The sequence below is a fragment of the Capricornis sumatraensis genome, chromosome 19 (genome assembly GCF_032405125.1).
Source record: "Capricornis sumatraensis isolate serow.1 chromosome 19, serow.2, whole genome shotgun sequence".
Classification (NCBI taxonomy): domain Eukaryota; kingdom Metazoa; phylum Chordata; class Mammalia; order Artiodactyla; family Bovidae; genus Capricornis; species Capricornis sumatraensis.
This window is the reverse complement of record NC_091087.1, coordinates 63201627-63226528: the sequence shown is the minus strand read 5'-3', so window position 1 is coordinate 63226528 and position 24902 is coordinate 63201627. Positions and strand designations below refer to the sequence as shown.

At 51.2% G+C, this 24902-nt stretch overlaps 1 protein-coding gene across 1 annotated transcript in view; it reads left to right on the top strand.

Moving 5' to 3' along the window:
* The window catches only part of CCDC88C (coiled-coil domain containing 88C), a 143478-nt gene that overhangs the window by 8651 nt on the left and 109925 nt on the right, over positions 1-24902 (top strand). Inside the window, exon 3 of the mRNA XM_068991108.1 lies at positions 1358-1466. Within this exon, the coding sequence (XP_068847209.1) occupies positions 1358-1466 (109 nt within the window). The remainder of the gene's footprint in view (positions 1-1357; positions 1467-24902) is intronic.

Sequence of the window (24902 nt, the reverse complement as noted above, 5' to 3'; positions counted from 1 at the left end):
TGTGGTACGTGGACGGCGGGGGAGCGAAAACCCATTCTTGTCGAGTCTGTTCTCCAAATAGGAAACATCATTAACGCTGAGAATTTTCGAGAAATGCCCTGTATGTAGATGAGTGATATTGTAAATCACTTGATTCAGATTTTTAATTTCATCGCAACCAGACCTGCCTTTTGCCTGAATTTGGAAAAGAAATGACACTTTGGGGATTTCCCACATCAATTATTTGTGTCTCTTAGCATTTCTCGTAGGGTGTGGCATACACGACATAGTGTCACAGACTCACAGTGGCGGTTTTTTGAGCCATCACAGGCATGAACACTCGGTGACACACACAGGAAACCAATGTGAAGTGGAACATTGATGATTTTACTGACTTTTATGAAGTCAGAAAATGTACCATTTTCCCCCCTTTCTTGATATTTCACATAGTTTGCTTTGTTTGGCTTTTAGCTTTTAATCCTTTTTTATCTTTTATTTAATAAGTTAGCTCTCTCGATTTTTTAACAATATTTGTTTATTTCTGGTTGCGCTGGGTCTCTGTTGCTGCACTCGGCCTTTCTCTGGTTGCAGTAAGCAGGGGGTGCCCTCCACTGGGGTGCACAGGCTTCTCACGTGTTGACTTTTGCTGCAGAGCACGGGGCTCTAGGTGCACGGGCTTCAGGAGTTGGGGCACAGGTGCTTTAGTTGCCTGCGGCTTGTGGAATCTTCACAGAATGGGGATCGAACCCGTGTCCCCTGCATTGACAGGCAGACTCCTATCCACTGTACCACCAGGGAAGTCCTGTTCTCTTTAATCTTGAAATATATTTTGGGGTAGGTTATTGGTGGCTCAGTGGTAAAAAAAAAAAAAAGAAATCCACCTGCCAGTGCTGGGAGACATGAGTTCAATCCCTGGGTTGGGAAGATCCCCTAGAGAAGGAAATGGCAACCTGCTCCAGTATTCTTACCTGGAAAATCCCATGATCAGAGAGGCCTGCCAGGCTATACAGTCTTAAAAGAGTCGGACACGACTTGGAGACTGAGCAACAGAAGCTGGCTTTTATACAGGGTCACTTTGGGGTCTGCATTGACACTTGGTCGTTTATGGCCGCCACCAGCAGTGGGGACAACAATAACATTGATTAAGGGCAGGTGCTGGGCTTGGTGCTTGGGGAGGGAGAACAGAAAGTGATGCATCTCCCCTGAGGGTTCCATGACTTGGCGGTAGCAGACTTAGGATTTGACCTGAGCCACAGGTGCATAGTGACCTAGGCTTGGGGAGGACTCAGCACTCGGGGGTAGGACGGGGTGTGGCAGGGACTGGGAGGTGCAATTTCCATCCTCATCATTTTTTACCCCCCACCCCGCCCCGCACTAGAGATCCCAGGCCGACAAATCAGCGCATCAACAAGCACGTCAACAACGATGTGAACCTTCGCATTCAGAACTTGACCATCTTGGTGAGAAACATCAAGACCTACTACCAGGTAAGGCGGTCTTCCCCACCTCACCCCTCCAGAGTCCTGCTGTGCGTCGGCAATACCTTCATTTGAACGGTTTCCCCACAGGAAGCCGAGAGGAAGTGGTGGCCAGGCAGCTAGCTGCCTGTTGACACTTGGCGTGTTTGCACACGCATCTTTCCTCTGGCATTGTGAGAAGGGTCAGAGGTGGGATCGCTTTACTCTGCCCAGGGAACGTTGTTTGAGCCGTGTGCACCGCAGCGTGCCTGGTGCCGGGAGGGCCCCGGAGACGAGCCTTGGTCTGCAGCCCCAGCTCACAGTCGCAGGGGGCCTGGCTAGTGAGGGCTCTGGGAGGGGCACCCTGCACGATTATCACCCACAGCTCGGCGAGTCTGTACAGGAGCGATTCAAGGGGTTGAGGGAGAGAAGGGACCACAGAAGGGTTGTGTTCGGGCCAAATATGAAATCAACCAGCCCCGAGCTGGAACACAGGAGCACCAGGGTTCAGGGTTGGGGTGTCTGCCTAACATTCTGAGATATGGAAATGCTCCCCATATCTCAGCTTGCCGGTGGGTGGGTCAGGCAAGAGGGCCCGAAGGGGAAAGGGCTGTGAAACCCCCATCCCAGCCTTGGGCCAGTTGGGCAAGGATCTTTGATGTTCATGATCTTTATATAGAGGCATTGATGGGAAGTAGATTTAAACTGTGCACTTTGGAGCCCGGGCTTGTCAGACTTGGCCATGAAACTTTTTTAGCCCCATGTGAATTTTCTTGAGCCTCCAGGGGAAGCCCTGGCAACTCTGAGTGACTTGGGGCCTTGAATGCCCTCTGCTCAGCCCCCTCCTCACCCTCCAGGGCATCTCTGGGGGGCTTCCCAGAACCCCAAGGGGCACAGTTTGAGAATCACTGCTCAAGAGCCCGTCCCTTCCGGATTCGTGCTGGGGTTTCATGGAGCCCTCTGCCTCCGAGACCTCTCTTAGCCCTCAGTTTCCTGGGCTGTAACTTCGTCTCGGTTCTGGGGCTTGGGAGCATCTTCAGAGCCATAAGGTCCCTGTCGCCATGAGGAAGCCCTCCGGCCAGCTGTGGCTTCCCTCTCTGCCCTCGCGCAGTCGTGGGGGTTCTGAGGTCACTGAGGTCGCTGGACAGGCGGCCGGATGGAGTTTGCGCCGTGCCGTCGGGCCGTGTGCTTGTCCGCTTCCTGCAGAGGGCTGTAGGTGCTGCTGTTTGAGGAGAGATGGGTGAAGGAGGGAGTGGACATGTCATGGGTTTTTTGAGATGATAGTTTCCATTTTCCTCCCTCTGGGGTTGGGGTGCTAGATGCCTTTGCTTTATGGCTAATTCAGCCAGCCCCCTGTGCTCATTCCAGGGTCCGTTGGAAGCCCAGCACCGTGGGCACTCTGAGCAGCCTTCGGGTGGCTGAGCAGCAGGTCCATGCTTTTAGTAACAGATGCTAGCTGTGCTGAGGAAGGGCTGGTGGGAGCCCTGTGCGAGCTGGATCTGGGGGCTGGCGGAGGTTTGTTTCCTCTCTAGGAGAGCCATGCCCAGGGCCAGGCTTGCTGTCAGCAAGTGGGTCTCAGCTAGTGCTTCCCACATGACAGCCACATTCTGCGGAACCTGCTGCTGCCCATGAACTTGGGCCTGGGCGTGGAGCAGGCTGTCTGGTGGCCATACTGGCTGTCGGGCAGTAGATGTAAGAGATGTGGGTTCGATCCCTAGGTCGGGAAGATCCCCTGGAGAAGGGCATGGCAACCCACCCCAGTACTCTTGCCTGGAGAATCCCATGGACAGAGGAGCCTGGCGAGCTACAGTCCATAGGGTCGCACAGAGTTGGACATGACTGCAGCGACTTAGCACTCACCCAGTGCTTTCGCTGATGTGTGCAAGTGCCAGGGGAAGTGGATGGTCGTAACAGTTGGAGACGAGATCCCCAGCTCTGGACAGGTGTGTCTCCCGCCCCAGGTGTGGCTGGGAGGTGGTAGCCCTCCCTGATGGCCGTGGTGAAGGGTTGGGATGGAGGTGAGATTTCTGGGTCTGTGTGTAGCTTGCGGCGCTCGGGCGCTCACTGCAGGCTGCTTGGCCTGGCAGGTGCTGCTCTCCGGGCTTGCCGGCCCAGGAGCACACATGCCGGGGGTGCCCGCCAGCTCTGACAGTCCAGTCTGGGTTGGCCAAAGGGCTTGAAACCCTCTCCAGTACTTGGAGGCAGTTCGCTGCTCTTAGGGTCACTCAGCCGAGTTCTAGAAGATGGGCAGCAGTCTCTGGAAGGAGATGATCGCTAGTCCGTTCTCAGGGCCCCAGAGGACTTACAGGTAGAAAAGAAGAACCCTGCATCCTTGTTCTGTTTCTGAGCTCTTAGCTCTTTGGGGGCAGGGCTGGTGTGCGTGGACAGCCTCAACCCCAGCCCGGAGCAGTGTTTGCTGAAAGCGCTTGCTGAAGGCCGTGAGCCGTCCCTGCCCCTCGGACAGCCCCGCACACTTGGAGGAAGCTGGCAGGACCCTGCCCTTTTGCACTGACACAGCTGAGGTGTGGGCAGTGTTCTGCTGTTTTTTCCTTCCGAGTTATTGTAAAATAAAGCTTAGTTCTGGTTATGTAAGTAATATGTGTTCTTTATAAACAACCCCTCAGAAAACAAGTCGCAAGAAGAAAAGAACCGCTCAGAACCCCAGCACCCAGAGACAATCACTATTAACATTTTTAGTGCTTCCTTCCAGTTTTTGCATGAATAGTTTTTGTGTTTTATTCCATGGTAGTCATGCCTTATATACAATTGCATATCCTGCCTTTTTCCCCCTCCCACCTGACAATTGTAGCGTAAACATAATCGGTTATTATTGTCAAGTGACATTCAAGAAAGTTTTCCAAAAGAAGTACTGCCCAGCGTCCCCTTTGAGAGAGGCCCTGCAGATTGTGAGGGCTTGAGGTGGCGTGAGACCAGTGAGGTTCTTACTCTGGCCAGGGTGCCTGGGGAGGGTGGGAGGTCCCCCTTCCGGGATGGGGACTTCCTCTTGCCATGGCTTTTCAGTAGACGCAGCGAGGTCACCGAATCCAGCCCCGGGTCTTGTTTGCCCAGCGGTGATTGTCCCCTTCTTTTCTGAGCCACATGGGGCAGGGAGAGTCAGGAGGGACGGGGCCTCTCATCAATAGCATGGGCTTCTTTCACAAGGAAACTCAAGTTTTGTTCCCGAAAACCTGCGGAGACAAAAAAAGGTCTTTGACCTTCTTCTGGCGCAGAGGACAGACAGTGAGTGAGAACCAGCGTCGCCCGGTTCAGTCTGACCTCCGGTGTCTGGGGCCTCCCTCTGACCTGCTGCTCTGACTCTTCTGGGGTTGGCACCTGGAATCTGCATTTTCAGAAGTTCCCAGGCTGTTTTAAGTCTTATGATCCTTCCAACAGGAGGGGCAGTCAGTGGGCCAGAGAGGTGGTCCTCGCAGTGTGGTCCCAGACCAGCAGCATCCGTGTCACCTGGGAACTTGTTAGAGGTGCAGGTCAGGCCTCTTCCCCAGACCTTCTGTGGAGGTGTGGCAGTCTGCAGCTTAACAAGCCCTCCAGGTGATTCTGATGCATGCTCGTGGGAACCTAGTGGTTTAAAGCCTTTCTAGGGATGTCAGGGAGAGGCCCCGTCAGCCAGGCCTCCAGGGGCAGAGAGAGCTCGGTGAGAACTCGGGTGACTCCTGTCCATCACATAAAACAGAGGCACGTCTCGTCTGCCCCAGCACAGGTGTAGGAGAGGCTGCAGTGATGAGAAGGTGACCAGGGGGAACGGGTGTCACTGAGGGGGTTGCTAGCAAGCCAGAGTTGGACAAGCCCTTGGGGACAGCACCTGGGTCAGTCTCTGAATTTTAAAGAAGGAGAGGCGGATCAGGATGAGCATCCGCAAATGGTTCAGCTGCAGAGAGACCTGGAAGGAAGGCTGGCCTGGATCAGACGCGTACGCTGCCTCGAGCCCCTGGGCTGGTCAGCACTGAGCCCAGCCTCGTGTGTTGTTTTACTGTTTAGTTGCTAAGTCGTGTCCGACTCTTTGCCACCCCATGGACTATTGCCTGCCAGGCTTCTCTGTCTGTGGGATTTTCCAGGCAAGAATACTGGAGTGGGTTGCCATTTCCTTCTCCAGAGCATCACATGAGGCTTGTTTGATACACTCAACAGCAAAACTCTTTTTCATCTGAGTCCTTTTAGGTTAGAACTTGGATGTATAGGATGGTTCGTTTGTCACATCCAGAGCCTTGAGTGTGGATGTCGAGTGCACATTCATTTGATCGCAGAACCTGTAGGAAAACACAGCCAGTAGTAGATCCAGAAATCCCTGGTGCGGCAGGTGGCTGATGCGTGTTTATCCTCTGGGGGTTGCGCGTGGTATCCGCGGCCCTCCCGTGCCCTGGACACCTGTGAGCCAGCTCCTTCTCACGACACCTGGGGCCTAATTGTCACGTGAAATTTCTGAGGTTTCTTTGGCTTTCTGCAAGTGGGAAGTACTCCACAGCGCGGCCCGGACGAGTTCAGCGAGTGTTGGTGGAGATGAACGATGTACGACTTCACTGTTGTGTCCCATGTGGCTGTCGATCCTGAAATGCACACCCTCGGGTGAACGTGGGGATCCACCCTCAGGGCTGACTCCGAAATGGGGAACTGGCCGAGCTGCTCCGAGTGCCTCCCCTTGCTGGCCGAGCCCTGGGACGTGCGGCTTTCCTGCTGTGGGCCTCCTGAGCGTTCATCTGTCCAGAAGAGGGTGGGCCCTTGTGGTTCCGAGATTCCACAGTTGCATGGGGGCCAGAGATTTTAGAGTTTCAGATCACCTCGAGGAAGTTCTTATTGCGAGTTCTTGGAACTTGGCTCGTCTGACTTCTGGTCTGTCACGTGGTTGGAAGGCCAGAACAGACCCACAATATTGGTCTTTGTCGCAGAAGCAACAGTCCCGGGTTGTAATATCTTCTGTAATCTCTTTTTTCCTTCATTGCTTTGAAAAGATTAAAAATGAAACAGTACAAATGGTTTTAAGGAGCACCTGTGTATCTGCTCAAAATAAATATGAACATATGTGAATATTTTTCATATTTGCTTCAGACCTTTCTTCTAAGAGGTTTTTTCTGACCGTTAAGTCCCCGGTGTTTCTCTTACTTCATCCAGTTATCTCTTACCTGCCTCCCTGGAGGTAATTCTTGTGGTTAATTTCTCTGTGTGTGTACATATGATTTTGTGCCACATATTCAGATTAAACCTCCATGTTACTGCCTGTACCTCTTGCCCACTCCACCTTACTTTGGGGATCTGTTGGTTTTCTGTGGTATTTGTATTAGATAAGCATGGGCTGACTGCTAGAATTATGTTTAGAAATGTGCACAGTTTGAAAAAATGAAAGAGTTTCATCAAAAGTAAAAATAGAAGGAAATGTATATTTGACACTGTTGGTGGGAACAAAGTGAACTCTAATTCATGTGGTCTGGAGGCTTTTTAGATAAAGTGAAGTCTCTTTAGGTAGATGTGATGTGCTTTGGTGGATGGAGACGGTGTTCAAGGGAACTTAACTCTGCTCAGGCCCTGTCTACAAGTACCAGGGGAATCTGCTTTGTGAATAATAGTGTATTGAATTTGTAAGGGAGAAATTGCTTTCTCCGCTCTATTTTATTATTGGAGTATTTGTTGTTGTTCAGTCACTCAGTTGTGTCTGGCTCTTTGTGACCCCATGGACGGCAGCACACCAGGCTTCCCGGTCCTTCACCATCTCCTGAGCTTGCTCAAACTCATGTCCCTGGAGTTGGTAATGCCATCGAGACATCCCATCCTCTGCCACCCCTTTTCCTCTTGCTCTCAGCCTTTCCCAGCATCAGGGTCTTTTCCGATGAGTCATCTCTTTGCATCAGGTGACTGAAGTATTGGAGCTTCAGCTTCAGCATCAGTCCTTCCAGTGAATATTCAGGACTGATTTCCTTTAGGATGGACTGGTTGGATCTCCTTGCAGTCCAAGGGACTCTCAAGAGTCTTTTCCAACACCACAGTTCAAAAGCATCAATTCCTCGGTGGTCAGCCTTCTTTATGGTCCAATGCTCACATCCATACATGACTATTGGAAAAACCTTAGCTTTGACTATATCAACCTTTGTTGGCAAAGTAATGTCTCTGCTTTTTAATAAGCTGTCTAGGTTGGTCATAGCTTTTCTTCCAAGGAGCAAGCGTCTTTTAATTTCATGGCTGCAATCACCATCTTCCGTGATTTTGGAGCTCAAGAAAAAGTCTGTCACTGTTTCTGTTGTTTCCCCATCTATTTGCCATGAAGTGATGGGAACAGATGCCATGATCTTAGTTTTTTGAATGTTGAGTTTTAAGCCAGCTTTTTCACTCCCAATGCTTCAGAATGTTGTATTAGTTTCTCCTGTACAAAAGTGAATCAGCTGCAAGTATATGTATATCCCCTTCCTCTTGAGCCTCCCTCCCACCCACTTCCCTCTCGCCACTCATCACAAAGGTCATCACAGAGCACCAAGCTGAGCCCTCTGCTATACAGCAGTTTCCCACTAGCTAGCTATCTTACACATGGTCCGACTCTGTGACCCCATGAACAGGCTCCTCTATCCATGAGATTTCCCAGGCAAGAATACTGGAGTGGGTTGCCGTTTCCTCCTCCAGGGGATCGTCCCAACCCAGGGATCAAGCCTGGGTCTTCTGTGTTGCAGGCAGATTCTTTCCTGCCGAGCCCCAGGGAAGCCCTAGTGTGTATATGTCCGTGCGTCACGCCCTCCCTTTCCTGCCCTTACCCACAGGTCTGTTCCCTACATCTGCATCTCTATTCCTGCCCTGCAAATAGGCTCATCTATACCGTTTTTCTAGATTCCACATATATGCGCTAATATACGATATTTGTTTTTCTCTTCCTGACTCATTTTACTCTGTATGACAGACTCTCCACTCTTAAAAGAGAAAGGCTGTGAGATGGTTTTTTTTTTCTTTTGCATTTTTTCTTATTAGAAGGTGGGTATTCTTAATGTAGCTTATCTCTATGTTTTGAGGAAATTAAAGGTAGTTTTTTTTTATTATGTTTACTGATTGCAGACTGGGAAATGCAAAGAAAATTAAATCTGCCCACTATCTTACCACCTAGGCATACCATTTTGATATTTATTCTTTCTAACTTTGTGTCTGTGCCTATGTGTGTTTCAAGGTGTGGATTGTATGAAACCTTTCTTTTCATTTACTGTGCAGTGAGCATTTCCTCATATCCTTTCCCACGTTCTTTCATAAATGCATTTTAGTGTCTACATGGCACTTCGTCATGTGGCTATCCCACTCTCATTGATACTGAGTTATTTCTGTCTTAGAATTATAAATACTACCACCACGAACAACCTTGGTCCATAAATCTTTCAACAACTGTTTTTATGTCCTTAGGATAAATTCCTAGCATGGAATTCCCGGGTCAGAGGGCATGAATATTTTGAAGACTTTTGCTACTTATTGCCAAAATTGCCTTCTTTATGGGCCTTTTGTTTTTCTTTGCTGAATTGCCCCTTTGTGTCCTTCACCCATGAAAAATGCTGCGTTCTGTGTTGCTGCTGAATGCTGAAGTTTCTGTTTCTCTGCCGTGCGAATGGAGGTCTGAGATTATTTATACCGGACATCTGGGCAAACTTCCTTGTTGGTGTGTCACTGGATGCTGGCTTGGAGTCTCCAGCAGGGCTGTGACATGGTGACCAAATGCAGTGGTGAGGCCGGGCGGTCCAGCCCCAGGCCTGGGAGGCCTTCATCAGAGGGGTCCCAGCACCCCAGCCCCCTTTTGGAGCTGAGAGCCTTTGTCTTCCCTGGACTCGACTTCCCTCTGAATGTTTGCTCTCAGTCTAAAGTTTAAGGGAGACACTTCCAAACCATGTTGGGAAGTGAGGCGGGGGAGGGCGGTGGTCTGCGGGGGCTCCTCCTTTCCTCTTTCCTTCCTCTGCCTTCCTGTCCCCTGTTCTTTCTGGTATCGGGTGATGAAACATGGGACATGGAAACGCTGGTGGCCCAGAGAGGTGGGTGTGCCCCTCCAGGAGTCCCCCGGTTCTTGTGTCTGTTCCTCCTCCTCCTTCTTAAGGCCGATCTCCATGCCTGAGAGGCTCGTGTCTAGCGGGGTGGGAGACAAGCCAGGCAAACCAGCCGCTGGAACACCCGCGCACAGGACATGGATGTCACAGGACACGGATGTCACAGGACACGAATGTCACAGGAAACGGGCAGGAGTGCTCCAGCCAGGGGAAGGCCAGTGCCTAAGGAGAGCTTTGTGAAGGGGGTGGTGCTTGGCCTGAGTGCTGAAGGATGGGCACGGAGCTAGTCTGGCAGAAAATGGGGTGCATGGGGGGTGTCCTGGGGGAGCAACAGCGCTTGCAAAACCAGGAAGGCAGAGGGCAGCCTGAGGGCTGAGCAAGTCACCTCTGAGTGGCTGGAGGTTGGGGCTTCGGTGGGGAGTGGTGATGGGTGAGGCTCCCAAGGGCGGATGCCAGGCTCACGGATCTGAACTTCATCCCAGAGAGACTTGGGAGTGTTTATAGCCTTTTGAAAGAGGAAAGTTTAAAAAAAGAGAACTCTTTTGATACTCATATTGAGAGTGGGCTGGCTTCAGGAGGGAGCTGGGGAGTCAGGACAGGTCGTGGAAGCCTGGACCAAAGCTGGGGCAGAGGGGAGAGGGAACAAGCCCGAGAGGCTTGGGGGGCTGTGGGCGGCAGTTGTTAGGTCCCCTGCCCGGAGGGAACAGCAGGAAGAGGATAAAATGCTTTCTCAGGCCTGGGAGAGAGGAGCCCTGCAGCAGGGTGCTGGCCCCCCAGGCTCCAGGGCAGCGGCTCCGAGTCAGCCTGTCTGGGGCTGGAAGTGGGGCATGGGGGCTGCAGGACAGCAGCTTCAGGTCCACCTGAATTCCCTTTCTCCACACCAAGCAGAAAGCATGTGCTCCTGACCTGCTGCTAGGGATGGAGCTGACAGGGCTGTGGACACCTGGTCACGGGCCATGCAACCCCACGTCTTCCCAGAGGCAGGATTTTGTTTTTGCAGCACATGAGACCAACTGCCGGTTGGACTTGGTTTTCTTTTTTTCCCCTTCTGCTTTTAGAAGAAATGCTATAGAGCCGTATTGAATAGCAAGCAGGAACTTTGGGACTCAGCCCTGTGCCCCTGTCAGAAGGCTGAGAGAAGATAACTGGATGGCTATAAGCTTGGCACTGCGCTAGGAGCTTTCAGCTCTGTCACTGTGAGGACGAAACTGCTGTCCCCATTTTACAGATTAGGCAAGTGAGGCTGGTGGAGCTCAAGCTCTCGTGGTCATTGGCTGCTTTCTGTAGTCCTGGAGGGGAGTGGCTTGCTATGGGCAGACTAGCCATGTGTGCAGGTGGGCCAGGCCATTCCACGGTCCTGAGCCAGAAGCCTCCTCCACTGGGAGGGCCAGGCTGGGAGTGCTCCTTCCCCAGGGTCTCCTGCTTGGGCTCCCCCATGTTAAGCTGACTTCACACCCGCTGGGAGCCCCAGAGGAAGGGGCTGGATTGCTTCAGGCACCTTCTGAAACCAGCACTTCCGGGCTTAGGCTGTGGGTGGGACTGAGGGAGCAGCTGGCCTCAGACTTCACCCTGCACCCCCGCCCCTCCTCCCCCAGAGCAGCAGGAAGCAGAGAATCTGGGCTAATTGCAGAGGGTGAGGAGGGGTGAAAGGTGGGTTTGATGCAATTAGCAGAGCTGGAATTTGGCCAGGCTGTGGAGGCTTAAGGCCACAAGGTAGGAGTGTGTGTGTGTGTGTGTGTGTGTGTGTGTGTGTGTGTGTATGCACACACGGGTGAAGACGGTCTTTCTCTCTTTTTTTTTTTGCTTTTTATTTTGTATTAGAGTATAGCCGATTAACAATGTTGTCATAGTTTCAGTTCAGTTCAGTCGCTCAGTCGTGTCCAACTCTTTGCGACCCCATGAATCGCAGCACGCCAGGCCTCCCTGTCCATCACCGAATCCCGGAGTTCACTCAAACTCATGTCCATCGAGTTGGTGATGCCATCCAGCCATCCCATCCTCTGTCATCCCCTTCTCCTCTTGACCCCAATCCCTCCAAGCATCAGGGTCTTTTTCAGTGAGTCAACTCTTCGCATGAGGTGGCCAAAGTATTGGAGTTTCAGCCTCAGCATCAGTCCTTCCAATGAACATCCAGGACTGGGCTCCTTTAGGATGGACTGGTTGACTCTCCTTACAGTGCAAGGGACTTGGAAGAGTCTTCTCCAACACCACAGTTCAAAAGCATCAATTCTTAGGCACTCAGCTTTCTTCACAGTCCAACTCTCACATCCATACATAACCACTGGAAAAACCATAGCCTTGACTAGACTGACCTTTGTTGGCAAAGTAATATCTCTGCATTTTAATGTGCTATCTAGGTTTGTCATAACTCCCAAGAAGTAAGCGTCTTTTAATTTCATGGCTACAGTCACCATCTGCAGTGATTTTGGAGCCCAGAAAAATAAAGTCTGACACTGTTTCCACTGTTACCCCATCTATTTCCCATGAAGTGATGGGACCAGATGCCATGATCTTAATTTTCTGAATGTTGAGCTTTAAGCCAACTTTTTCACTTTCCTCTTTCACTTTCATCAAGAGGCTTTTGAGTTCCTCTTCACTTTCTGCCATAAGGGTGGTGTCATCTGCATATCTGAGGTTATTGATATTTCTCCCGGCAATCTTGATTCCAGCTTGTGCTTCTTCCAGCCCAGCGTTTCTCATGATGTACTCTGCATATAAGTTAAATAAGCAGGGTGACAATATACAGCCTTGATGCACTCCTTTTCCTATTTGGAACCAGTCTGTTGTTCCATGTCCAGTTCTAACTGTTGCTTCTTGACTTGCATATAGGTTTCTCAAGAGGCAGGTCAAGTGGTCTGGTATTCCCATCTCTTTCAGAATTTTCCACCATTTATTGTGATCCACACAGTCAAAGGCTTTGGCATAGTCAATAAAGCAGAAATAGATGTTTTTCTGGAACTCTCTTACTTTTTCCATGATCCAGCGGATGTTGGCAATTTGATCTCTGGTTCCTCTGCCTTTTCTAAAACAAGCTTGAACATTTGGAAGTGCACGGTTCATGTATTGCTGACGCCTAGTTTCAGGTGGATGGCAAAGTGACCCATCTATATTTTACACATGTATCCATTCTCCTGGAAACTCCCCTTCCACCCAGGCTGCCATATAACATTGAGCAGAGTGCTGTATACAGTAGGTCCTTGTTGGTTATCCATTTAAAATATGGCAGTGTATATACACATCCGTCCCAAACTCCCTAACTATCCCTGCCCGCCATTCAGCCCCCTTGGCAACCTTAAGTTTGTTCTCTAAGTCTGTGAGTCTGTTTTATTTTGCAAATAAGTTCATTTGTATCATTTCTTTTTAGGTTCTGCACATAGGGATGTCCTGGGATATTTCTCCTTATATATTTCTGTTTGTTGAGTCACTAAGTCCTGTCCAACTCTTGTGTCCAGCTCTTGCAACCGCATGTACTGGAGCCTGTGAGCTCCCTGTCCATGGGATTTCCCAGGCAAAAATACTGGAGTGGGTTGCTCTTGCCTGCTCCCAGGGATCCTCCTGACCCAGGGGTTGACCTGCATCTCCTGCATGCAGGTGGATTCCTTACCACTGAGTGAACAGGGAAATCCTGTTTCTCCTTCTGGGCTCCTTGGGCTCCTCCTTCTGACCTTGAGTCCAGACTTTGAATTGCTGGGGTTTCCCTTCTATCTCTGAGCTGCTGGGCTCTCCTTTGCCTTGAAGGAAAGGAAGCAGTGTACACTTGGAGTCTCCCCTTTGCGCCTGCGATGGTTCCCGAGGGCTGCCGCCTGGCTTTGATCTGTTCTGCATGGAGCTGAGCCCAGATGCCGCATTCACAGTGGCCCTAAGACCTCCTCAGGCTTACAGATCCGGACTTTCTCAATGTTTCTGATGTGTGTTTTCTCACCGTGTGTTTACTTTTTTATTGCTTGCTCGACGTTTATCTTAATCCGTGGCCGTTCCTTAAAGCATTCAGTTTTCGAGCCCTTCATGGAAGGTCTATGCACAGAGAGCGAGTCTGTGTCAGGGTGGAAAGCTGGGCGGTCACCTGGTCCTTGGGCCTGAGGTCCAAGCCTGTGTCTCTGGCAAAAAAGGAGTGAAAATCTCCTTGTGCAGCCCTCAGAGGCCGAGAGGGAGCCACGCTGCTCTCCAGTGGAGGTGCCTGGCCTCGTTTTTTGTTCGTCGCAGAATCAGGACCAGCATGGTTCAGGGTGTGAGAATCACGGGTTGAGCATGAATAAGTTTAGAAACACATCTTATCTCAGGCTACTCCACACCCCAGAAAGGTAGGAAGTGGTAAGAGGTACCAAGTCCTTTGGCAACAGAAAGGAGGGAAATGAATTTCTCAGACTTTTAAAAAGAAAAGGAGTCTCTCCCTTGCCTTAGGTTTTGGGGTTAAATGCCAAGATCAGCGTGTTTGATGTTATAACTAGTTTGTGAGAAGGACTCATGGGAGAACTTGCCTGGGCAGGCTCTGCGCTCCATAAAGCCGGCTGCGTGGCCTGCGTCCAGGGCTAATAACAGTCTTTCTTATTCAGCCTGTTCTTTGTGGAAAGGCAGCTTCTCTGCTCCTTTGCCGTGGCATTCGGGGCCACGGTCCTTTCCAGTGTAACTTCAGTCCTGTTTTTCTAGGAAGGAGGACGATGAAGTATGAGGATGAGGAAGCACTTGTCTGAAGTTGATGGGCTCAGCCGGAATTATTGAGGAGGCCGCACCCTGGACCCCCAGTTCTGAGTGTGTTGGTGATGTTTTGAGAAGAGGTGGAGGTTTCAGAAGGGTGAAGAGGCTGCTGGCTGAATGCTACAAGGATTCCATTCATTTAGGATTGGGTTTCATCAGGTTAGGCTTCCCTGGTGGCTCAGATGGTGAAAAGGATGAGCTGGGTGGTTTCTCCAATTCCCAAGAACAGAGGTGCCCAACCTCCAGGATCTAATGTCTGGTGATCTGAGGTGGGACCGGTGTATTAATAATAGAAATAAAGTAATGCACTTGAATCATCCCGAAACCATCCCCCTCGACCTCTGCCCCATCCATGGAAAAGTTGTCTTCCACAAAACCGGTCCCTTGGGTACCACTGCCCTAGAAGGTCAGGAAGGTGAAGCCAGAGGAGGAAGAAGAAGATGGGAAGTGAGAGGGCAGCAGGAAGGACAAGTCCTCTCATTCTTTCAAGGATCTAGAAACTTGTGTGTCGTCATTCCAGCAGTGTGACTTTGGTGTATCATTTGATTTCACCTGTAAAATATGGGTAACACCATATTACAGGTTGGCATGGGACTCAGAATCGCACTTAGGTTTTGAGTCAGCAGAGCACAGTAATAACACTAGCTCGTCCTGAGGGCTGACTTTGCAGGGCTGACTGTTTGTGTGTCCACGCTCTGCAGGTGGAGGGGGCCATGTCACTTGTGTAGGCAGAGGATGGGAGACACACACATCCAAGTACAAATAGGAAGAGAGGAAGAAAAGCAGCTGCAGGCCCCTTTGTCTGCAAAGGCAGAAGATAAGAGTCGTGAGCTCCTTTGAGCTCACCTCTCAGAGCCGTGGCCTTGGGCAGTCTCATCTCCAAGAGTCTTTTTTTACCTGAAAAGTGGGCATGTTAATAGTGTTGGCCTGAGTATTGCATCAGGGGTGTTAGACTTTTCCTGCTGGCACTGATAAGATGCCCACCAGATGGTCTAGAAGACATAGGGGTCTCTACACAGACCCACCTCTCTGGGCCATGGTTACTTCATTTATTACTGAGCGGATTATAGAGGGGCCCTTCCAGGAGTAACACTCTGAATTGCTTGGATTAATCCAGTACATGTGCACGTACATGCTTAATTCTTGCCCTGCCCATTTTCTCCTGTATGATTTTTGGAAACTATTTTGGTTGCGTTGGGTCTCGGTTGCATGCAGGCTTTCTCTAGCTGTGGAGAGCCGGGGCTGCTCTAGTTTCAGCGCTTCTCATCGTGGTGGCTTCTCTTGTTGCAGAGGACGGGCTCTGCGTGCTCGGGCTTCAGCAGTTGTGGTTCACGGGCTTAGTTGGTCCACAGCATTTGGTATCTTTCCAGACCAGGGATCGAACCCACGTTTGCTGCATTGGCAGGTGGATTCCTAACCACTGTACCACCAGGGACATCCTCCTGTATGATTTTCTTAATTTAAAGCATACGGTGCGCTTCCAGTGAACTGAGTGTCTTAGGCACGCTATCTCACGGCAGCCTCTTGATTTTTCTCTCCCACCAGCAATGAAACTCGGTAAAAGCAGGTTCCGCATTTCTTTCTCTGTTCACCTCTCACCCCAACAGCACGGAGACATGCCCGCCAGAGTCAGTGTGTGTTAGGGACAAGACACAGGGCAACAGAAGCCATGACTCAGAGTAGTTCAGAGAGGATAAGTCATTGCCCTCAGGGCGTGTATTACTGGCCTGGGCCCAGGATCCTGTCTCTAGGCTAAAATAACCCTGTAAAGACCCTCGGCTTGTTCCCCATTTCTAGACAGTTGAGTAGTTGGAGGACAGGGCCCTCCTCTACTCAGTCTGTGTTCCTTGAGTATCTGACACACCAATCAGAGACTCAGGACCTGATTTGTTTTAGGGGATCAGTGGGGGCAAACCAGGGTAGAGATGGAGGGCAAAGCGGAGGGCTGGAGGCTTTGAATCTCGCCCTTACAGAGGTCTTCCCCCCTCCCCCCCCTCCCCCCTCCCCCCCCCCCGCCCCGCCCCGCTGCTTTCACGCCAACCTGCAGGCTTTTCATGTGGTGTTTGCTTTGTTGCTGGAAAAGCCATATGTCAGGTACCCAGGAGGCTCAGTCCCTAGGGGGTGGAAGTTAAATTGTTTTCAACTTTGTCTAGCCAGCTTGGCTCCCTTGAGCTTGCCAGTGTTTTGGCTTAATGACTTCAAAACTTTAAAAATAAATGCCTCCTTTTCCAAAGCACAGTAACCAAGCAGGCTGTCCTGTTCTTGGGACCAGTCAGGATAGTTTTTTCCCCTTACATTGTGAACTTGTGGCTGCATGAGATAGCAGAGACTCTAAAGCAGTTCTCGCATTTTTGTGCAAAGTTGGTCTGTCTTCTCAACCAGCAGTCCCCAGCCTTTTTGGCACCAGGGACTGAGTTCGTGGGAGACAATTTTTCCACGGACCAGGGGTAGGGAAACGGTTTTGGGAAGATTCAAGCACATCACTTTAATCATGTGCTTTATTTCTAGTATAATGCCCCAGCTGACCTGATAGGATACCGGTCCCCGGCTCAGAGGTAGGGGACCCCTGTTCTCAGCAACCTCCTCCCGCCATTGTTGGGGTGAGAATTTGTGACATTTGAGCTCTATAGAACAGAGCTTCCAAAACTGGACTTTTCCAATGGAAATGGACTGAGTCGCAGCCGAGGCCATCCTAAGCTCAAGGTGCTGAGAGAAGAACTGGTGGTTGCTGATAACTCCAAGCTCGTCTGGACACAACTGAGACTGAAGCTTGTCCAGACTTTTAGAGCAAAGTGAAGGAGGACCGAGGGGTGGGTCGCCTTGGAGGATGGCCGTGCGCGGGTCTGTCCTGCTTCTCTCCTCCTCACCCACCTTTACCCTGGTTTCTTCCCAAGAAGGAGTACGCGTCTCGGGCTGCCTCCCCCTTGCCAGCCCCTCAGCTGCAGCCCCGGGGCACCTCGGGCCAGCGTCCTGCCCACCGCTCAGGCGCCTGGCCTGCCCGCCTCTCCAGGGGCTCCTCTTTCTCCTGCAGTCCTCTCGCCGCCCCTCCCAGTACCACGCACACCACCATGACCTGGGGCAAGCGGCCTGACCCCTCCGAGTTATCTCCTCCTTTCTCCAGTGGGGTTAACGGGTGATAACAGATGATGCCCTGGGTAGTGACGATCCAGAGAGAGAGCGTGCATGTGAAATGCCCGGCGTGGGGGCACTGCAGAGCTGGAGCTGGTGCGGTGGGCACTGCTGGCTGCCGGGCTGCAGCGCTGGGTGTGCTCTGCATTCCTCTGCACTCATCTGTCAGGCTGGGGTGCTTCCTCCCGCCTGAGCACCTTCCCTTCGTCTGCCTCTGTGAAGCCTGTGGGATGTTCTGAACCCGAGTTTAATCATTGTCATCATCACACCTTTCAGCTCTCTTCTGCTTTCTCTGGGTCCTGCACCAGATTTGCAGGCTCCCTCAGGGCCGGGACTCTGGTGCCCTTTGTCTTCCCAGGGTCAGGGAGCAAAGGGAATGCAGGCTGATGGGCTGCCCTGGTGCTGTTTGTTGTGCTTTGACACTCACTCGTGTCCGACTCTTTGCAACCCCATGGACTGTAGCCCGCCAGACTCCTCAGTCCATAGGGATTCTCCAGGCAAGAAGACTGGAGTGGGTTGCCATGCCCGCCTCCAGGGGATGTTCCCAACCCAGGGATCAAACCCAGGTCTCTCGCATTGCAGGGGGATTCTTTACCATCTGAATCACCAAGGAAGCCCATGGATACTGGAGGGGGCAGCCTACCCCTTCTTCAGGGGTTCTTCCTGACCCAGGAATTGAACCAGGGTCTCCTCTCCTGCATTGCAGGTGGATTCTTTACCAGATGAGCTACCAGGGTCTGAAAGAGGCGAGTGTGACTGGCCCAGCTGTGCCTGCCTGGCCAGGGGGTCCTCCCGGGGGCAGGTTTATGTGATGGGCTGGACTCTCAAATGTTCCTACTTTAAGGCACTGCCTGTATGGAAACCCTGGGTCTTTATCGACGCTGGAGTTCAAAAGCTGGGATAAATTGATTTCTTAAGGCAAAGACACTTTGATTAGCCTAGCCTTTTGTTGTTGTTCCGTCACTAAAGCATGTCCAACTCTTTGCGACCCCATGGACTGCAGCACGCCAGGCTTCCCTGTCCTTCACCATCTCCCGGAGCTTGCTCAAACTCATATCCATCGAGTTGGTGATGCTATCCAACAGTCTCATCCTCTGTCGTCCCCTGCTCATATCTTCACTCTTTCCTAGCATCAGGATATTTTCCAATGGGTCAGCTCTTCACATCAGGTGGCCAAAGTATTGGAGCTTCAGCATCAGTCCTTCCAGTGTTTATTCAGGGTTGACTTCTCTTAGGATTGACAGGTTTGATCTCATTGCTGTCCAAGGAACTCTCAAGAGTCTTCTCCAGCACCACAGTTTGAAAGCATCAGTTCTTCAGTGCTCAGCCTTCTCTATGGTCCAACTCTCATACCTCTACATGACTACTGGAAAAACCGTACTTTGACTAGACAGACCTTTGTCAGCAAAGTACCGTCTCTGCTTTTTAATACAGGCAGATCCTAGGCAATCCTAGGTTTGTCATAGCTTTTCTTCTCGGGAGCAGGTGTCTTTTAATTTCATGGCAGCAGTCACTGTCTGCAGTGATTTTGGAGCCCAAGAAAATGAAGTCTGTCACTGTTTCCACTATTAGCCTTTTAATCTCACCCTTTTAAAAATAGAAAGTAACTGGACTTGGCACCAGTGAAGCCTTCCTCTTCGTTCTTCCCGTTGGAGGTATTCTCCTCTGGTTCTGACTGAAGTATCCTCCCCTGCTCTGGGAGGTTGAAGTCAGGATCTGGGAGTCACATGTCCATGACCATCCCCAAACTCAGAGTTACTGGGTTGGGTTTTTGGGTGACTTGGGGGATATGTTTGCAAAAGGGTGATCCAGTGCCTACATTCACAGATCATTTAAATTCCCAGGTGGTTCTGAACTCCTCCTTGGTACAGTCTTGGGAAGGAAGGGCTTGAACCCCTAGGAGATGGCCAGGTTGGTGGGAATAGGGTCTGCAGGACAGCGGCTGTGGTGGCCTCGGTGGCCACCACCCTGAGAGGTCCCAGAAGGCTTGGGTGCAGACACGTGGAGTTGGGAGGTGAATTCACCACGTGTTATTAAAATCCAAGTGCATGTTCAGATCTGGTTGGAAACAGTTTAGAAAGTGTGAGGAGGGATAACTCGACTTTATTCCAGAGTAGACCAAAAATAGATAAGTAAAGAGGAATATGGTATGCTTACAAAAACTTAACTTTGGTCTTTTAGGAAGCTGCCTGATTTGGAAATCATCTTTGACTTTTAAAAATAAAGGAACCGCAGCCATGTTCATAGCATTACTCACAGAAGCCAAAGGTGGAAGCACGCGAGTGTCTATCTGTGGATGAGTGTGGTACATGCACACAGTGGAATATTATTCAGCCTTAAAGAGGAAGGGGATCCTCACACATGCTCCAACACAGACGGACTGTGGGGACATTATGCTGAGTGAAATAAGTCGGCCACAAAAAGACAAATCCTAGAAGGTTCTACTTCTGTGAGGTTCGTAGGTCAAATTCAGAGAGACAGAAGGTAGAATGGTGACTGCCAGGGGCTGGGGGAGGGAGTGGAAAGTTATTGGTTTATGAGATGGAGTTTAGTTTTGTAAGATAAAGAGAATTCTAGAAATTGGTACAGTAATGTGAATGCACTGAATCGCACACTTAAAATCGGTTAGGATTGTAAATGCTAGTGTGTATTTTATCTGGTTTTCTGTTACGTGTATTCTATCAAAATTTTACCCAAAAAAGGGACTGAACCCTCACACGTGGCTGTGTGCCAAATGCTGGTCTCGAGTATTTTCTTAAGGAATGAAAAGGGCATCCAGTAAGAATGTCCGTGATGTTAATCAGTGAGGGCGTGGAACCCCAGCCCCAGCTTTAAAAGTGGCGAGTCTGTCCCACTTAGTGGCTGAATGACCATACATGGCTAGTTGGACAGAATAACTCAGCATTTCCCCTCTCCTCCCTTTTCTTTTTTTGCTCTTTTTGGTTGTTTGTTTTAAAGAAAAATCCTTTTCACTCTTGGAGTCAGCATAGAGGTTTTTCCTCAATGAAGCACTTAAGTCCCAGCAACCAGGACACTCCTGTTGGTGAAGGGTAGTCTTAGGGCATGAGGACCTCTTAGCTGTTTCATGCTTTAAATCAAACCAGGATTAAACTGTCAGAAACAGAAGCATCCCTTTCTCTCTCTCTTTTTTTAATGCTCAGTAAACTTAATTTTTTAATTTGACTATAGTTGACTTATGTTAATTTCTGCTGTATAGCAGTGATTCCGTTATACACACACACACGCACTCTCTCTTTTTTTTAATGCTTTTTTTTGGATGAAGCAGAAAAGGATAGCTTTATCACTTTGCCAGGCAAAGGGGCACACAGCAGGCTCCTGCCTCAAATGATGTGTCCCCTGTTTTTTCCATTATGGTTTATCATAGGATGATCATAATATAATTCTCTGTGCTATACAGAAGGGCCTTGTCGTTTATGCACTCTATATATAATGCTTCACAGCTGCTAATCCCAGCCTTTTTCCTCTTCCCCCGTGCCTTCCCCTTGGCAACCACAAGTCTCTTCTCTGTGGCCCTGGCCTTGTTTCTGTTTCATAGATGTGCTCATTTGTGTCATGTTTTAAATTCCACATGGAAGTGATATCATGGGATGTCTGTCTTTTTCTTTCTGATTTACTTAGTGAGGGAATCTCGGGATGCATTCAGGTTGGCACAGATGGCGCCGTTCCCGTCTTCTTATGGCTGAGTAGTAGTCCTCTGTACACACGTGCCACGTCTTTACCATTCCTTTGTTAATGGACATGTGGGTCGTTTCCATAGCTTGGCTCTTGTGAATAGAGTTGCTATGAACGCAGGGACGGCCTGTATCTCTTTTGGATTAGAGTTTTGTCTGCATACACGGATGCATCCCTTTCTTCTTGAGGTGTTTGGGTCTAGGTCAGTAATGTCAGCTTTGGACTTGGAATCATATCTGTCTAGAAGAGCACGTGATGACTTGCCTCTGGTGAAGCTGGGGAGGACGAAGAGGAAGGCGGTGGCAGAGGTCAGGATGCTCAGTGCCCCCGTTCCCATTTTAGTGTCTGTACTCCGAGGGAGGGCTGATGGAGGCGCTTCTTTCTCCCTACCCGCCCCTACCGGGCCTGTAAAGGCCTCACTCTACATGACTGTTAGCTGCTGAGGCTGTAAAATGCAGTGGAATGGAGGATGGAGGGAGGCTCAAGAGCAAGGGGATATCGTTCAGTTGCTCAGGCGTGTCCTACTCTTTGCGACCCCATGGGCTGCAGCACGCCAGGCTTCCCTGTCCTTCAGCATCTCTTAGAGTTTGCTCAAACTCATGTCCATTGAGTCAGTGATGCCTTCCAGCCATCTTATCCTCTCCTGTCCCCTTCTATATAATGATGATTGACTCTTATGGATGTATGGCAGAGACCACTACAACGTTGTAAAGCAATTATCCTCCAGTTTAAAAAAAAACAAAAAACTAAGCTGAGGACTGGAGCATTTCCTGCACACTTGGTTTTCCTAGAATTTGATGCTGTCCTGGCATCCAGACTGATATCCTGCTCGGGCTGCTGAGCAGTCGCTGGGGGAGAGGTCGTACTCTCTCTGGAAATGAGCTTCCCCCGCCCCGTGAAGGAGTCCTTGGCCCACAGTTGCAGAATTAGGAACCTGGATATTTTCTTTTCCGCCTCGTGTTTTTATCCCGTAAATGATAGTCATCAGGATCAAACCTGACCTCCGAAGAGAGAAGGCACATGTTCGGCATTCCCCTCCATCCTGCCACCTCAGCACATTAAAGTGCTTCGTGGTTCAGTGTCCCTTGGCGCCTGCGGCCATTCCCTGGGAAGGGAATCCGTGGCTTTCGTGGGGACAGCTGATGGCTATTAATACCCTGAGGAAGTCCTCTGCCGACCCCGAAGGGGTGGGGTTCACATCTTCCTCCCCGCCGCAAGCGTGCTTCTGGGCCACGGCCCTCTGTGAGAATACATCTCTGCCTTCGTTTGGCTGAAACGTCACGTGTTGGAGTGTTTTGCTCCATGATGTTTGGCTTCTGCGTGCCACGAGTGGCTGACGACTTTGCCGTGTGTATCCTGTGTTGACAGACCAATCTGAGGGCTTCCTGTGAGCATCCGAGCCAAGCCTGAGCCCAGGCACCGTCTCGGACTGTTCTTCGAGACTGCCGTGGCCCTCAGTCAGGGTCTAGAGACCCTGCCGCAGAGGCGACAGACACCCTGGCCTGGGGCGTCTCCAGAACAGGTGCCACCTGCTCCTGAACCTCAGAGGGCAGGAGGCCCCGGGGGTTAGAGCAGGCATCCAGAGAGAGAGGCGGAAAGCTGGTCTGAGGCGACCCAGGGCTGCAGTGAGGGGATTCGGTGGGGGGAATGGGGAGATGGGCTGTGGCCACGTGGCGAGTTAATAGCAGAGCTGGAAGCCAGTTCTCATGCGACGTGACAGAAATCTGGTCATAGCTGGGGCTCATTTACCGCTCGGTCCTCTCCCTCTTGCTGGCCAGGGGCACGGTTAGGACATCCCTGGGGCTCGGTAAACGTTCCTCTGTGTTGTTAAGGCTCAGGTGATTCTAATGGAGGGTTCAGCCGATGGCATGTGGCTGGTGGAATGTTAAAGAAGTGGCCATCAGGTGGTTCTAGCCTCTCAGCCCCCCAGCCAGACCCCCGGGAGCTCCTTCCATGCAGCATGTGGCCCCCTTCCCAGAGAGTGCGAGATTCTGATGTAACTGGTTGAAGGGCTGGAATACCGGCGTCATTTAAAAGGTCTCTGTTGCTGTTGTTTAGCCGCTCAGTCACGTCCGTCTCTTTTGTGACCCCATAGACTGTAGCCCTCCAGGCTCCTCTGTTTCTGTGGGATTCTCCAGGCAAGGATACTGGAGTGGGTTGCCATTTCCTTCTCCAGGGAATCTTCCCGACCCAGGGATCGAACCCGAGTCCCCTGCAGTGGTTGGTGGTTTCTTTCCCGCTGAGCTGCCAGGGAAGCCCGAAAGCTCTCTTAGGAGCTTCTGATGAGATGATGCTGATATGCAGCCAGGCTGGGAACCCCTCGTCCTCTTCCTCTTGCTCCTCATTGCTGCTGCTGCTAAGTTGCTTCAGTCGTATCCAACTCTGTGCGACCCCATAGATAGCAGCCCACCAGGCTCCCCCGTCCATGGGATTTTCCAGGCAAGAGTACTGGAGTGGGGTGCCATTGCCTTCTCCACTTGTTCATCATTAACAAATGGAAAAGGAGAAAGGCCACTGAGGGGTTTCCTTTGTTCCTGTCAGTGATTCCAAGTCGCAGGCAGCTGAGTCTAGGACCCGGGGGCTGGGCTCCTGGCCCCTGCGGTCACTTCATCTGCTTCTGGCCTTGCCTCCAGGGCAAGCATCTAGACATCGGCCAGGGATCTTCATGTGGCTGTGAAAACCTTATGGAAAGTCGCTGGAGGGGCTCTGGCTTGTGTGCCCGGTGTGAGCAGGTGGCCCGGAGGACACCTGAATCTGCTTCCTGGTGCCTTTACCAGCCTGGCAGGTGGGGCGGGAGAGCCCAGGGCTTTCTGTTTGCAGCAGGCTTTGAACTCTGGGGAGAGCACACAGGATATGTTGCCCTGGAGGCTGGGCCTGAGCGGGTCGCTGGGAGAAAACCTGTGGAGCCCACAGGCCAGGCCTCCCAGAGCTGGAACCTGGCTCCTTCTGCCTGGTGCTCCCAGCACGGCGGCAGTCAGGAAAGTGTGGGCCGCCACAGCCACCCCCAAGGGCTCACCTTCTCAACTTGGGCCTTTGAATCTGACTGGTCCATCCTCAAGCCTCCAGCAGTGAGGACGGAAAAGTGAAAGTCGCTTAGTTGTGTCTGACTCTGCAACCTGTGGACTGTATAGTCCATGGAATTCTCCTGGCCAGAATACTGGAGTGGGCAGCCTTTCCCCTCTCCCTTCTCCAGGGGATCTTCCCAACCCAGGGATTGAACCCAGGTCTCCCGCATTGTGGGCAGCTGAGCCACCAGGGAACCTCAAGAATACTGGAGTGGGTAGCCTATCCCTTCTCCAGTGGATCTTCCCGACCCAGGAATTGAACTGGGGTCTGCCCATTGCAGGCAGATTCTTTACCAACTGAGCTATCAGGGAGGCCGGAAAACACACGCTATTGTTGAAGACTGGTGCCTCCTGGTGCCTTAGTAGCTTTTCAGGCCCCTGGGTGGTCTAGGGGGCTAGCCCAGACAGCAGAGCCCTGGATCCCTCAGGTCATCCCACCTCTGGGCGTGAGGAGGAAGGCTGCTGGCCTCAGGAATCAGCGAGGACTCCCTCCCATTTGAACCGTCATGTCCCACACCACGATGCGGGTGTCATGGAACGCCTACAGCATGCCACCGGGGCTGCATGGGCAGAAAGCACGCTGGTTAGCCTCCCAGGCAGGGTCGGGCGGGGGGGTGGGAATCCTGCTGTGACCACAACGAGGGTGTATGTGTGCCCATGTGTGCCCACGTGTGCAGAGAGACACAGGCCCTGTGGTCCTGACAGGAGTCTGCTGCTGCAGTTACTTTTGTAATTGTCTGTTCGTCATAGAAGAGAGAACGCTCAGACATCAAAGGACCTATAAAAAGTATGAGGCAGACGGTTCAGGTGTTATTACCCCCATTTGTCAGATGAGGCAGTGAGGCCCTGGGATATTAACTGCCTTGCTCAGGGTC